This window comes from Cebus imitator, unplaced genomic scaffold (genome assembly GCF_001604975.1).
Source record: "Cebus imitator isolate Cc_AM_T3 unplaced genomic scaffold, Cebus_imitator-1.0 Scaffold632, whole genome shotgun sequence".
NCBI classification, from domain to species: domain Eukaryota; kingdom Metazoa; phylum Chordata; class Mammalia; order Primates; family Cebidae; genus Cebus; species Cebus imitator.
In genome coordinates, this window is record NW_016107947.1 from 451,620 (window position 1) to 466,037 (window position 14,418).

The window sequence follows — 14,418 nt, forward strand, 5'->3', positions numbered from 1 at the left end:
GGAATACTTTGCATGATGAGTAGTTCTACTTATGACTATAACTGCAGAATTTTCTGTGGAAGTGGCCCCGCTCAACTGGGCTGTCTTAAGCCTTTGCTCTGGCTTGGCTTTCTTAGGTCTGGGCCAGCAAAGAGTCACACATGTGTCAATGGGCCTTGGCCTCCTGGGAGTTGGGTAGACGTTACTGGTGCCAAAGATGCCATGACTTACACCACCCACAATCATATCAATCAATGAATGAGGCTTTTATTCCCACCTGGGTTGACATTTTCTTTCCCCTACCATGAAGCCTGGCTTCACACCAGCTATTTACGGCATTCGTATCATAATTGAAGGATGCAGGTAACACATTTTATCATGATTTTATTATATACTCTCTTCTCTTGGAGTTTTGCAAAGTAAAATACTGAGTAAGAACCAACTTTATTTTTCCTAAGTTCCACCCTATAGGACCAGGTCACATTAACAATTGCTTAATGCACAATAATCAGTGACTCAATAAATACATTACAAAAATAATGCAGTTTTGTTCTTTGCTTAAAACATAAAAAAATTAAGACTTCCCAGACTTGACCCCCACCCCCCGCCACCTTTTTAAATATTTATTTACTGGGAATATATTGGTGGAGAAAAAAATTGTTAAAATAGTATTAAAATAGGTGAAATGAAGTCCATTCTTTGTCCTATTTATTTTGCTGTTTTTCCTTGGAAAAGCACTACTTCCTGTTTTTATGTCGGAACTTGCTGCAGTCTTCTGAACCTGCTAAGACATGAGCAGAAATTCTACTATTTTGGGGCCGTTTAGTAGAATGATAGTATTATGGTAATATTGATCTTTTATTTTAAAGCCTACTTAAAACCAGTCCTCGGCTTTGTCCCTAAAATACCATATTCCCTACCCAGTCTGAGGCAAGAGCGTTTTAGAATCTGAGACTCCAGCAAGGTGCCTCATGACTAAATAACATTTGGTTTAAGGTGGACGTATATGTGTTTTGATATACTTCCATTGCGTTATTTTTTAAAGAAATCATTGTAAAATTCCCTTTCTCTTCCACTTTCATAAGTCTCTTTCTTTCTGATCTCTCACAGAAGTGATTAATTTCACAACTCCAGAGAAAAGGTTACACTTAAGTCACATTTGCATTAAATAAGTTATATATAAAAACTGCCTATAGCGTTTACAAACTCAGTCTCTATCCCCCTTCGCCTCTCTTGGACACTCTGGATCCGGGTGTGAATTGAGTCGCACCCACTGTGGCTTCCAGGTTCTTCTGGCTTCCGAGTTGTCCCCATCCTCCTGCCCACATCGCTCCCCAGGCGCACTTCCAAGGAGCTCTGCAGACGGCGGCGAGGGCGGCTTCACTGGGCAGTCCCCGGGCGTGGCGCACGCCCCTAGCGTAATGTATGAGAAATACTCAGGTGGTATATACAAATATACACGACCGCGGCTAAGAAGGTCTCGGCGCCCGTCAGCAGGTCAGTGCAGCCCGTGTGTGCTCCACAACCAGAGGCGGCGTCCTCCACCTCATCCGTCTCTTTAATACTCCCTGGCCTCTTGGAACTGCTTGATGTAGTCCTCGTCCGAAGGGCTCTCTGTGCACTTGTGTCCGTTGTTGGGAGGCCGGGCCTCGTTATACCTGCTCCAGTCGCCCTTGCAGATAATCCAGGGCAGGACATCCACCTTGTAGTGGAGCTCCGCGGAGAACTCGGTGCTGATGAGGTTGGGCGTGCCTGCCCCCTTGCCCCTGGTGATGAGCTGCATGTTGTCACCGTAGCAGCAGTGCTGCGCCGCCAGCGTGGTGCTCTCCAGGGACAGCATGGAGCGGATGCAGTACCGGGCCGTGGGCTTGTAGATCTCCAGCTTCTCCTTGGGTCCGCTGGCGTCCTTCCAGCGGAAGTCCTTGCGCTTGATGCGGTCGAAGACGTTGGCCGCGCTGTAGGCTACCTCAGTGGGGTAGGAGCAGGGGCAGCTGGGCAGGTCATTCATCACCTTGTGCATGTACTTCTTTAAGAACTCGCTTTTGCAGGTCATCCAGCGCTCACAGCTGTCCGTGTCTGGAAAAGGCCAAAAAGAAACCCTCTCACCGCATGCACAACTGGCCCACAGGAGGGGTTTCAAGGAGCATGTGACGCCAGGCTGCTCCTGAGGACCCACAGGAGGACACTAAAGTCAACAATTCCCTAAAGTCCACAACTCCTGTCCTGGAGCCAGAAACCCCTGCAGCCCCCTGGAACCACCAGAGGGGGATGGCCTTTCTCACCTCCCTTGAATGTGGGAACTTCATTACTTACAACACTTCCTCCCAACACCCCACTTTATGTTATAAAATTTTCAGACACACAGCAAAGTAAAGAGAATATTCTTATACAATGACTACCCATACTTCATCACCTGGATTTAACTATCATTATATTTGCTTTATCTTTTAAAAAATTTCGTGGAAATATATAATTCCTAAATTTTAGTAAGCATCTACAAAAAAAGATTATTTTCCTAGATAACCATGACATGATTATCACTCCTAACAAACTTAAGAATTCAGAATTATTTGAATCTCCTCTCTAAATAAGTGATGAGGCCAGGCACAGTGGCTCATGACTGTAATCCCAGCACTTTAGGAGACCAAGGCGGGCGGATCACCTGAGGTCAGAAGTTTGAGACCAGCCTGGCCAACATGGTGGAACCCCATCTCTACTAAAATTACAAAATATTGGCCCGGCATTATGGCACATGCCTACAATCCTAGCTACTCAGGAGGCTGAGGCAGGAGAATCGCTTGAACTTGGGAGGCAGAGGTTGCAGTGAGCCAATATTGTGACACTGCACTCCAGCCTGAGTGACAGAGTGAGACTCTGACAAGAAAAATAAAAAAATACAATAAATAAAATAAAATAAATAACTGGTGATATGATGGAAAAGGCCCCAATGGAAGATTTATAGGACTCAGTTTTGATTTTGCCACCCATGGACTGGTTCCCCCAACCTCTTAACCTTAGGAGTGTAGCCATCGCTGTCTGCAAGTTCACATGGCAAGGTGCCTCAAAGAGGAAAGGGCCCAGGCACTTGCTTTTAGGGAGCTTAAGATTTGGGTCACAGGACAGTGACCTGTAGGCCTGGGTCAAAATCTACCCCCAGAGGGGTTGTGTTTGGTTCTTTCAGTATTTAAAAAAAATTAATTAGTTGCCAATATTTAAAAATGAGGTTATTCTAATTATAAATGTGGATTCCTGGCTTTATTTGAAAAACCAAAAGACTGATCTATGTTGGTCCTGCATTCTCCTATGGGAGCAACTGACCCTGTGAACAGGTGAATGGTGACCCCTCCATGGACAGGGTAGAGGTCCCCAGTTCAGCACAACTCCTACTTGATCCTTTCACTCATGGGTGACCTCGTGGTCCCTCAGTCATCCAAGTCCAGGACCTCAGGTTTAGTGAGTCTCCGGTTTAGTGAATGTCTTAGTTTGGGCTACCCCAGACCCTGAGGCAAAAAGCTTCCAGTGAAAATGATTCTTTGCGAGGTGATTACAGGAAACAGAGGAAGGGGAGCAGGGGAATAAGGCAGAGAAGGCAGAGCAGCTAATATAGGGCGTGGAACAAACAAGTAACCACTGCAAGAAACCAGTTGCTCCCATTGGGATCTGGGAAACTGCGCAGAGAACACGCCTCAGCATTTTCCTATCAGAGACGATGTCACACTTTACCCAAGCCCTGTGATCCTGGAAAACAGTGAAAGTTAGGAGTCCCCCAGCCCTTCTGCATTCTGGAAAACAGCTTACTACAAAAAGCCCTTTCCCCATAGGACTTAGAAAAGACTCATGGATGTCCACTTTGTTCACCTCTGACAAGGCCAGAAGCACAAATTCCCTTTCTTTGCCTAAAAACCTCCTTGTCCTCACTGATTGATCAGGAAAAAAAATGCATTTTTTTTTTTTTGAGACGGAGTCTCTGTTGCCTAGGCTGGAGTGCAGTGGCATGATCTTGGCTTACTGTAACCTCTGCCGCAGGGGTTCAAGCAATTCTCTTGCCTCAGCTTCCAGAGTACCTGGGATTATAGGCACCTGCAATCGTGCTTAGCTAATTTTTGTATTTTGAGTACAGATAGGGTTTCACTATATTGGCCAGGCTGGTCTTGAACTCCTGATCTCATGATCTACCCACCTTGGCCTCCCAAAGTGCTGGGATTACAGGCGTGAGCCACCACACCCGGGTGACAAAATGCATCTTAGCCAAACTTTGATTAGGCTTCTCTCCTTCACCCAGGTCCCTGGACTTTGGCCCATCCTTAACCTAAACCAGCACAGCCTCTCCTCAAGGGTCCCTGTCGGAAAGAGGTTGGCTTCAGGGTATAGCATTCTTCAATCTACTCTCTGATCATGCACCTCTTTCATCTCACTTTCCCTTATTTACTCCTCTGTAAAAGAAAACCCTCTTTGCCTAACCCGTGAGATGCTTGCAGATCTTATGGTCACAGAGTTCATCCCATTGTAGTAATAGCGAGATAACATCCCCCGCCTCCCTGCAATTATCCTTTGAATAAAGCCTCTCCTTACTGAGTCCGGATTTGTTTTTATTGATGGGGATCTGAGTTTTTATGCACCAGCTCCCATTCATCACTGACAGGGGGCTGCTCCTGGACTTCCAGCTAGGAATGCCCTGTGCATTCACGGGCAGCTGCGCTCTGGGCCAGAGAAAGACCTCAGGCAAAGGCACACAGGGGCTGCCAGTTGGAGGTGTGGGGACATGCTGTGGGTGGAGGGGATGTGGGCTGGTCACCGACAGCCTAGTGAGCTGGGGTGGGTAAGATGAGGCAAATCTAAGGTTGCCAACTGTGCTGGAATGTGGGGTGCGTTAAGGGAGGCAAAGGCAAAAAGCCTCAGGGGTGTCCAAAAATGCAAGGTCATTTCTGGCAGGGCAAGTCAGGGGTGCCTCAAGGAGCATGTGTAACACCAGGCTGTTTCTGAGGCATGTCAGGGTTGTGTGGCAGCCACAAGTGTCCTGCTCAGAGCTCCTACAAGGGAACCCGCTGTGGGTGCTTTGCTGACTGGCAGCCTCCAGGTTACACCTTTGGACCTATCGTAATTTTAACATCAAGGCCCTATCCACCCTCTGGCTGCTCTTGGCCAATGACTGAACATGGTAGTGGACCCGCCCCACAAGGGCTCCTCCAACAGGCAACTTTTGCTGGGATTTCCAGTCAGCATGGCTGAGACTTCCTCTCTCTCTTCCTGCACCTCGGTCTGAAAGGTCTCCCTGCCTAGTCCTGCTGTTTTCCTCTTTATCTTTCCTGAGCGTTTCCTCAAAAAATCTCTTGCATGTCTAATCCTATCTTGGTGTCTGGGTCTTGGAGGGCCCTAATGGACACAGACTGCAATAGCATAGATGGGGGAGGGCAAGGGAAGGCTCTCCAGGTAAGCATTCATGGTGCAAACTAACGTTAGGCAGGAACAAATCTGCTGGGGATGTCTGGGACTGGAGCGTGACCTATTCAGTTTCATGGGAGTGCAAGGTATAGGAATATAAGATTGCTGGTATCAGATCATGATGGTCTTGTTCAGTTTAGGCTGTTTCAGAAGGTACTATGGAGCCGCGGAAGGTTTGTGAGTGATAATGAGTTATTCACGGAGCTGTGCAGTAAGAAAATGAATTCAGTGCTGATAATAATGGGAGGGTCCAGGTGAGATACTCTGGGATCAAAAGCAGTCAGAGAGTTAGAGCTGCCAGGCCTTGGTGGCTGGTGAACTTTGGAGTAAAGAGAGGAAGACATCAGAAGTGACTCTAGCTCTGACCCAGGAGCCTGGGAGGCTGGCAGTGTTGTGGGTGGAAATCACATGGTCAGGATGAGGGGCAGCTTGCAAGAGGGCTTTGGGTACTTGTCAGTAAAACAAGGAAGAGAAAAATGGGACATCTCTCATGAACTCAGAAAGTCCTGGCGAAAGTCAAGGAGTGTGGGATCGCATGCTAAACAGCCTGGGATTGAATGGCAACCCAACTTTCAGGAGCTCTGAGACTTGAGTGAGGTATTTTACCTTGCTGTGTTTCAGTTTTCTCATCTCTAATTTGGGCATAAAAATAGCACTTCTCTCAAAGCAAAGAGGATTGAGTGGGAGGGAACCTAGAGGGTACACCCAACAGTGTCCAGGTGCTGCCAGCAGGGACAGGCTGTGGCTTTGGCCTCCTCTCTGAGCAGTCATTGAAAGAATGAAAGTTCAATCTTTCCACTCCCCTTGTACCTTAAGTTAAATCCTTCCACGCTGCTTGCACCTTTGTGAGCAGCCCTTCACCAAAGGCTCCTCAGTTACCTAACTTCAGTGTGCCATATTCTTTCCTGCCTGGCCTCTGACTGAGACACCATGTCTACACAGCTCTGGTGTCCTTAGCCACATGCTGGTGTAGCCTTGTGCATCTGGGCTGCATTCTGCAAAACAGCTAGAAGCTGCCTGCCTGTGGGGTATGATACTAGGAGGCCTGAGAAACTTTCCATCTCAGAAGACTGCCTTTAAGGTTCTACCACTTTATGTCAAAGTCTTGCCTTTAAAGACATTTCTGTTTTTCAACCAAATGCATTGTATTTGCAGACGGCTCCTGTTAAATGCAATTTGATCATGTGTATGTGAGGAAATTGGGGGGTTGAGGTGGAGGCCTTAGTGACACTGAATTTCCAAACTGTATCCAGTTTGGCTCATAAGACATTTCTGATCAGATTTTTTTAAAAAATAAAATTCTATCAAGCATGAAAAAAATTAAGATACATCTGGAAAATCAAGATTTCAGGCCTCTCTTAGAAACGCAGAACATCTGGCAATACTGAGTGGGTATTCCAAGGTGGCCACATCACGGCTGATCCCTTTGGACAAAGCTGTTCATTTCGTTGCAGACCCTACCATTCTCTGCTGCCCCTGACACTGTAGCTGTTTCATTTTCTTTTTTTCTTTTTTTGAGAGGGAGCTTCGCTCTTGTTGTGCAGGCTGGAGTGCAATGACACGATCTTGGCTCACTGCAGCCTCCACCTCCTGAGTTCAAGTGATTCTCCTGCCTCAGCCTCCCGAGTAGAAGGGATTAAAGGCACCTGCCACTACACCCAGCTAATTTTTGTAGTTTTACTAGAGATGGGGTTTCACCATGTTGGCCAGGCTGGTCTCAAACTCCTGACCTCAGGTGATCCACCTGCCTTTGCCTCCCAAAGTGCTGGGATTACAGGTGTGAGCCATTTTGCCTGGCCACATTTTTCATAGTGCTGGCACCATTTTTTCCCTCCACACTTTATTATTTTTCCTTCTTTTTATTCTAGACTTGTTCTACTTAGATGCTTACCTGGTCCCAATAGGCATTTGAAGAACATATTTGTTCAGCAAATTAGCTCCCAAATAGCTGGGCTATGAAAAAAAGGACTCAGGACTGCTACATTTTGACTGAGGAGGCAGGGCAGATGTGAAGGGGCTAAGAACTTTTAGGTGGCTAAAAGAAACGGAGGAGAAGGAATTTTACCCTTCTACAATCCTTACATATATAGAGAAGCACATAAAGCTATTTTTAAAAAGTAGGCATGCACCTTGTGCTTGAAAAGTCACTTTCCATTTTGTTTGGTTCATGTTTATTGCATTTGCTCTAGCATTTTCTATGGCACAAGTAGCAGAATGTACCAAAGGTTGATGAAAAATTCTTGCAGGGGTTGGAGGTGCAAAATTTTGAGAAAATTCCCTCTTTCCTTTCCTCCCTCCCTCTGCTGGAGAACCGGGGGTACCTTTTCTTGATTTTACTGAGGATGCTTAATAAAGGCTAAGAACAGATTCCATGTGGCTTGAACCCCTGCTATGGGCTTATTCTGTGCTAGGAGGAGAGAGTGGTCCCCCTCTGCCTCTGGCTGTGAAGGCTGCACATACAGCAGAGTGATCACAGAAGTGCTCGGTCCTATATAGGAGGCACAGGATTGTATTTCTCTCGCTTGAAGTATATTCAGCAAGCAAGACACATGCTGGGAGCACTGGACCCCAGAAAAGGAAAATGAAACATTCACGTGGATCCAGAGATGGCATTGCAAAGGCAAAAGCAATCTCCCAGGCACTAAGTCAATGTTTGGATTAAAAAGGAAAAAAAAAACCTTCTTACCAACTTCAAACAGTCTGGTGGCATTAAACTCCTCGCTTCCCGCAAGCAGACTCACTTCAGTGGCAGCTGTCCTAAAAGTGTCTTCAATTCCTAAACACAGACAAGAGCTCATTTTTCCATCATTATATGGAAAAAGTTATCTCCCCCCCCACAATAAAATAATAAATACACCTGAACAAAGCCTTTTTTGTATTCATTACTACTCATGGGCAGAAACTTGCCAACAGAGGGAACAGTAAAAAGCAGGTAGTAGTGCAGAAACTATATTAAAACCCCAGATACCACTGGCAGCATGAAATCAGATCCAAATGTGCCTGAATGAGTCCTTAGGAACTTAGGCCTGGGGATGGGGTTTTGAGCAGTGGGGGACACGTGTCAGCATAGTGTCAAGGTGACAAACTAAAGCAGAGGCAGTAGAATGTAGTGGTTAATATCTTGCTCTTAAAGACTGACTGTGTGAGTTCAAATTATTACTAGACACGTGACCTTGGGGTAGCCAGTTAACTTTTGCGTGCCTCAGTTTTCACATCTGTAAATGGGGAGAACTAATTGCCCTACCTCCTAGAGCTGAAATAATGAAATGAGTTGTATGTAAAGAAAGTACATAGAGCAGTAGGTGGGAAGTGTTAGGTGATAGTTTTTCCTTGAATATTTGTCTAGCTCATTACTTGCCTAGCTCACCGAGGATGCTATAAGGCATAGCTGAGATGAGCTATCTCAGATTCTCGGACATTTAGCATTGTTGATGATGCTTCAGAAAGAAAAAGCTGGGCTTCTCATAATCTGCTCTGAAGAACGGAACCCAGCTCTACTCAAACTTCTTGGCTCACCCAAACTACCACCCCTACCAAGCTTCCTTTACAAACTACAATCTGGTGCACGGTAAAGCAGTAAGAGGAGGAGGGAGAGCGGCACTGCGATAACATTTGCTGGTGAGCCTTGGCCTTGCCTGCTGGTTTCCCTGACTTGATTCTTTTAAGGGGATCTCTCTGATTTTATTTGAGGCACCTCAAACTTATTTGCAGGGTTGACCAACAGGACAAACTTTCACAGTGTTGTAACTGCCAGGCCAGGGAGACTGTGCCCCATGATTATTTCCAGGAAAGCTGAGAATCAAACAAATAAAACAATAAAAGAGATCCTAGAAAAGGAAACCCGTCATGTTCCAAGGGAGCCAGAAAAGCTGGAATCGCCAGGAACTGAGAGGCAGAAAGGATGGAAGAAAGGCAAGGACATACAAGAAGAAAAGGTACGAAGAGGGCTGCTGGCCACACAGCTCTCCACAGTGACGGAAAACAAGAAGGAAACATTTGTAAATGGAAGCAGAGGGGACCCTTCCCCTGACAAGATAGCTAAATCCACCACCTTGAGTCTGGATGTGAGCTCTGGAAGAGAAAACAACACACAAGCCCCCAAACCTGGACTTCAAATGCTGTCTGTGTCCACGTGTGGCTGATCCTGACACCCTTCTCTTGGTGAAGAACAGAGTTTAATGATTATGAACTCTGTAATCAGACTGTCTAGATTCAAATTCCAGGTTGATCACATGCTATCTGTGTGACTCTAGGCAAGTTAATCCTCTGTGCCTCAGTTTCTATAGCTGTCAAATGGGTACAATCATAAATACCTATTTCATAGTTACTGTGAAAAATTAAACAAAATAATACCTTTATGGACTTTAGACATTTGCTTGATACTTAAGTACTCAAAAATCTTCTTCATCATCAGCTATTTTACTTTTTCTTCTTCACCTTTATCTTCATTTTGTCTCATCTTTTTACCTTCATCATCTTCTTTTTCTTCATATTCTTCTTCCCCCTTCATTTCCCCCTTCCTCCTCCTCATATCATTATTATTTACTGCTTATTTCTACACATCCAAATCCCACCTACCAGATTCCAACTCAGCTCATTCTATTGAGCAGGGGAAAGTCAAGAAAAGCACTGTAATGGTTACTCCACTGTTTTGAAATCCATCTGCATGGCTGTCATGGAGCCAGAACCGCCACTTCTTGCATTTCAGCCTCATTTCCTTCCTTCCTTCCTCCCTCTTCTCCTCTCCTTTTCTCCCTTCCTCCCTCTTCTCCCCTCCCTTCCCCTCCCCTCCTCCTCCCTTCTCCTTTCCTTTCCTCCTTTCAACAGAGTGTCGCTCTGTTGCTCAGGCCTCCCTCCCTCCCCTTCCTTCCTTCGACAGAGTCTCACTCTGTTGCTCAGGCTGGAATGCAGTGCTCCGATGATGATCTCAGCTCACTGCAACCTCTGCCTCCCATGGTAAAGCAATTCTTCTGCCTCAGCCTCTTGAGTAGCTGGGACTACAGACCCCTGTCACGACGCCCGGCTAATTTGTGTATTTTTAGTAGAGATGGGGTTTCACCATGTTGGCCAGGCTGGTCTCAAACTCCTGACCTCAAGTGATCTGCCTGCCTCGGCCTCCCAAAGCGCTGGGATTACAGACGTGAGCCACCGTGCCTGACCATCAGCTCTGTTTTCTACAGGGCTGTAGAAACATTTGCTTGATAACTAAACATTTTGCTAACATACACATTCATTCCAATCTGATTCCTCCTCCCTCTCCTCAGAAACGCCTTTGTGCTTTCATTTTTCCTTTGTTCCAAATATCTCTATTCGGAGAACAGAGTGTCTAGAGGTAGAAAAAGGAAGTCTGGGGTGCGGAAATCAGATTTTCTGTCTCTGAAATTGTTTTCAGCTGAAGCCATTTGGAATGTGTGGTTTCTTGAAAGGCTCCAGGTTATTATTTTAGGCTGGTATTCTACCTGGCAATGGGAAATACACAGTAAGACTATACACCAGGCGTTACTAAGCTTTTCTTGTAAAGGGTCAGAGGGTAAATATTTTAGGTTTTGTGGGTCACATATGGTCTTGGTTGCAGCTGTCTCCTCCTCTTCCTCCTCCTCCCTCACCTCCTCCTCCTTCTCTTACTCCTTGATTTTCTCTTTCTTTTCTTCTTCCTCCTCCTTCTCTTCTCTTTCTTCTTCTCTTCGCGACATTTTAAAAATGTATGGGGCCACAAAGGACAGGTCTCAAGCCAGACCTGGCCATAGTTTGATCACCACTGCACTGCTATAGTCGGTCACAATTACTGTTCACTTTCAGTATGCCCTCTCACAAGTGTGCAATAAGTTTAGTTTCTGAACCACGGACAATGTAGTATAAAGTCCAAGTTAACTACAAACATGCCCCAGGTTGTGCTCCTGGGAGCCTTTGGCAACTCTCCGGTATTACCGGTGGGGCTAACGGTGTCCTTTTCCTGTAGATGGTGTCAAGCCTCTCATCCTGGCTGCCTCATCAGATCAGACCGTGAGTGTCTGCCTTCGTGTGTCTCTTTAAGGCACAACAAATCCCACATCAAAAACCCAGTCTAACCCCAGCCCCTCCTTTAAATTAAATAAGTACAATGTGGCATTGTCTTTTAGGTCACAGCCACCGCAATTGTGGATAAGACTCAGAAAATCCATTCAGCTCATCAATTATCTCCTGACTCACTCTGGTCCGAAGTCTTATTAGAAAAATAGTTACATCTTTTAAAAAGACAATTTCATCCAGTTTTTAATAATACATTAAAAAGCTTTCCCCTTGAACTTGGAGGTACACACCCAGGTAAACGCACCTGGGCAGTTTGGATGGTCACAGGTTCTTGATTCTGTCGCGGTGCATGCATAGCCACAAGACCGGGTCCGTTTCTGGTTGCCGTTCCCACAGGTGACGCTGCAGACAGACCAGAGACTCCAGTCACCCTCACCATCTGTGGAATCTGGAAGACAGCCAGGGAGATGGTCATCAGCTTTGCCCAAAGAACCCCACCATCACCCTCCCCATCAAGCAGCCTGTCAATTACTCACTTCTATCATTCTCGTTGGAGGGGACTGCTGGAGGGGACCTTTCAGCTGGAGCTAAAAGGCTTATGGCTCCAGGGCTTATTTAGGGATCAGATTTGTGATGGCAAGGAGGTTTTGGGCACTGTGGTGATTTGTACATCCCTAGAAGGTGCCCAGAAAATGCTTACTGAGAATGCATACAATTGCACAGCACGGGATAATACACTAGGCAGTTTCCAAAAGGAGCCACCATCAGTTCCTTCCTTCTCTGTGCTTTTAGCCACTCACTCACATACAGAGAGAGAGAGAGAGAGAGAGAGAGAGAGAGAGAGAGAGAAGAACCTATTTGACTTTAAGGCCTGGCAGCTTCTGGCTTTTGCTATGGGGAATCCAGTCACTGTGAAAGATGCTTATGGGACATCACATGGAAAGAGAGGAGTCACAGGAAGGACCACAGAGATGCCACACATGTGAGCAAAGCCTTCTCGAGCCTTCTAGCCCTTCCCAGTGGACAACTGAATGCAGCTGGTGCCGCCAGGAGCAGAGTACCTACCCCGTGGCCCTGCCTGAACTCCTGAGCCCCAGGATCATGAGAAATAATAAACGGTTCTTGTTTTAAGCCACTGAGTTTGGGATAGTTTGCTACATGCAGCAATAGATTATCAGTATATTAATGGTGAAGCTAGAAATGATCCCTCAAGGTCATTACTCAAAAGCCACCCGGTGATTACCTATTGAGCCCTTTCTGTATGTCAGGCATAATTCTAGGTATATGAGATATACCATTAAGTAAAACCTTCAAAGATCCCTGCCCTGGTGGAACTAATATTTTTGTGAGAAAACAGAAACAATCATCAATAAACACAAAAAATAAGCGAATTAGATGGCCTGTTAGAAATTGATGAGTGGTGTGCAAAAAGGAAAACTAGGCCAGGAAATAGGGGGGGCTTGGGAGTGAGAAGTGTGGGAGAGGTTGGTAACCTATTGATATGGTTTGGTTCTGTGTCCCCACCCAAATCTCACCTTGAATTGTAATTGTCACCATGTGTCAAGGGCAGGACCAGGTGGAGATAACTGAGTCATGGGGGAGCTTCCCTAAACTCTTTCTGTGGTAGTGAGTAAGTCTCATGAGATCAGATAGTTTTATCAATGGGAGCTTCCCTGCATAAGCTCTCTCTTGCCTGCCGCCATGTAAGACATCCCTTTGTTCCTCTTTTGCCTTCTGCCATGATTGTGAGGCCTCCCTAGCCATGTGGAACTGTGAGTCCATTAAACCTCTTTCCTTTATAAATTACCCAGTCTCAGGTATGTCTTTATGAGCAGTATGAGAACAGACTAATACATCTATCAAACTGACTTCCTCTTATCAAAAGTAAAGTCCTGAAAGAGTAGGGTGCCTGGTTCAAGGTCACTGGGTTAACAGAAAGGAAAGCAGGGCTCTAGCACCAAGCCCTTGCTCTCTAAAGCATGATTCTTTCTGTGGCGTCTCTGCTCTGCAACAGTTTCTCCTGCTTTACCCAGATCTTCCTATGGCCTTGGGGCCTCTGCCGGTGCCAAGTGTGGAGCTACAGGCATGCCCTTTGCAGGGAGGGAGTACCCCCTGTTCATAACAGGTCGTGGTGATGGTTATTACATAGGCCTGACAGGAATGTCGTCCACACATGTTTCTACCTGAACTGTGGGCCCGTGCCAGCCTTCTAGGCTGTTGTTTACGTGGTGTTCACTCTGAATGTGCCTCAGGCAAACACAGGGCCGTGGAGCCTCCTCAGTCCACTACGTGAGATTGGAGGAGCCGGGTGGTGGGGGATGGATTTCATGATTGCGTCTCCATCCCTAACTCTGAGTGGAGATCTTGCTCCCATCTCACCTGCCCCCTTTCCCGGGGCCCCATCTATTATCTTCCCAACCCCCAAAAAAGAATTTTTCTGAACTTCGATTTTTCTTCTAAGAAATGGTTTTCTAACCACACAGCTAAGCAGATGTTTGAAACTAGCACTCTGTGTCAGGAAATGGGGCTGCCTTCCCTGGTGTTAGCTTCTTCCATCTCTACCACCTCATTAGGCGTCACACAGTAGGACTGGAGAGACAAGTTGCTTCTGGAAGGAAAAACCACTGAGGTAGGGGCAGTCGCTGCTCCCACTGAGAACTTTGCAGTCTGGTATCTCTCAGTCACCGCCCCAAGAGCACCAGAGCAGTGCCTGGAACAAGCACACAATTGCACGCTTGTCAGAGAAGCATCCAGGTGCAGTAGGTCACACACGCACATGAGCATGCCCCCAGTCATATCCTGCACACACTGCTGAGGCCAGATTTTGTTAAAGGGAATAACAGCTAAAAAAAAGTTAAAAGTAAAGATTATAATGTTTTTATACTCATAAAAAGGGGGAAGTGAGTAAGTCGGAAGAAATCTTTTTTTTTTTTTTTTTTTTTTTTTTTTTTTTTTTTTTTTTTTTTTTTTTTTTTTTTTTTTTTTTTT

At 46.0% G+C, this 14,418-nt stretch overlaps 1 protein-coding gene across 1 annotated transcript in view; it reads right to left on the minus strand.

Moving 5' to 3' along the window:
- Positions 1-346: 346 nt before the first annotated feature.
- ISM1 (isthmin 1) overlaps positions 347-14,418 on the minus strand; it is a 79,860-nt gene continuing 65,788 nt past the window's right edge. Inside the window, exons 4-6 of the mRNA XM_017517456.2 lie at positions 11,735-11,878; positions 8,108-8,197; positions 347-2,055 (exon numbers count right to left, since the gene is read on the minus strand). Coding sequence (XP_017372945.1) covers positions 1,538-2,055; positions 8,108-8,197; positions 11,735-11,878 — 752 coding nt within the window. The 3' untranslated portion in view covers positions 347-1,537. The remainder of the gene's footprint in view (positions 2,056-8,107; positions 8,198-11,734; positions 11,879-14,418) is intronic.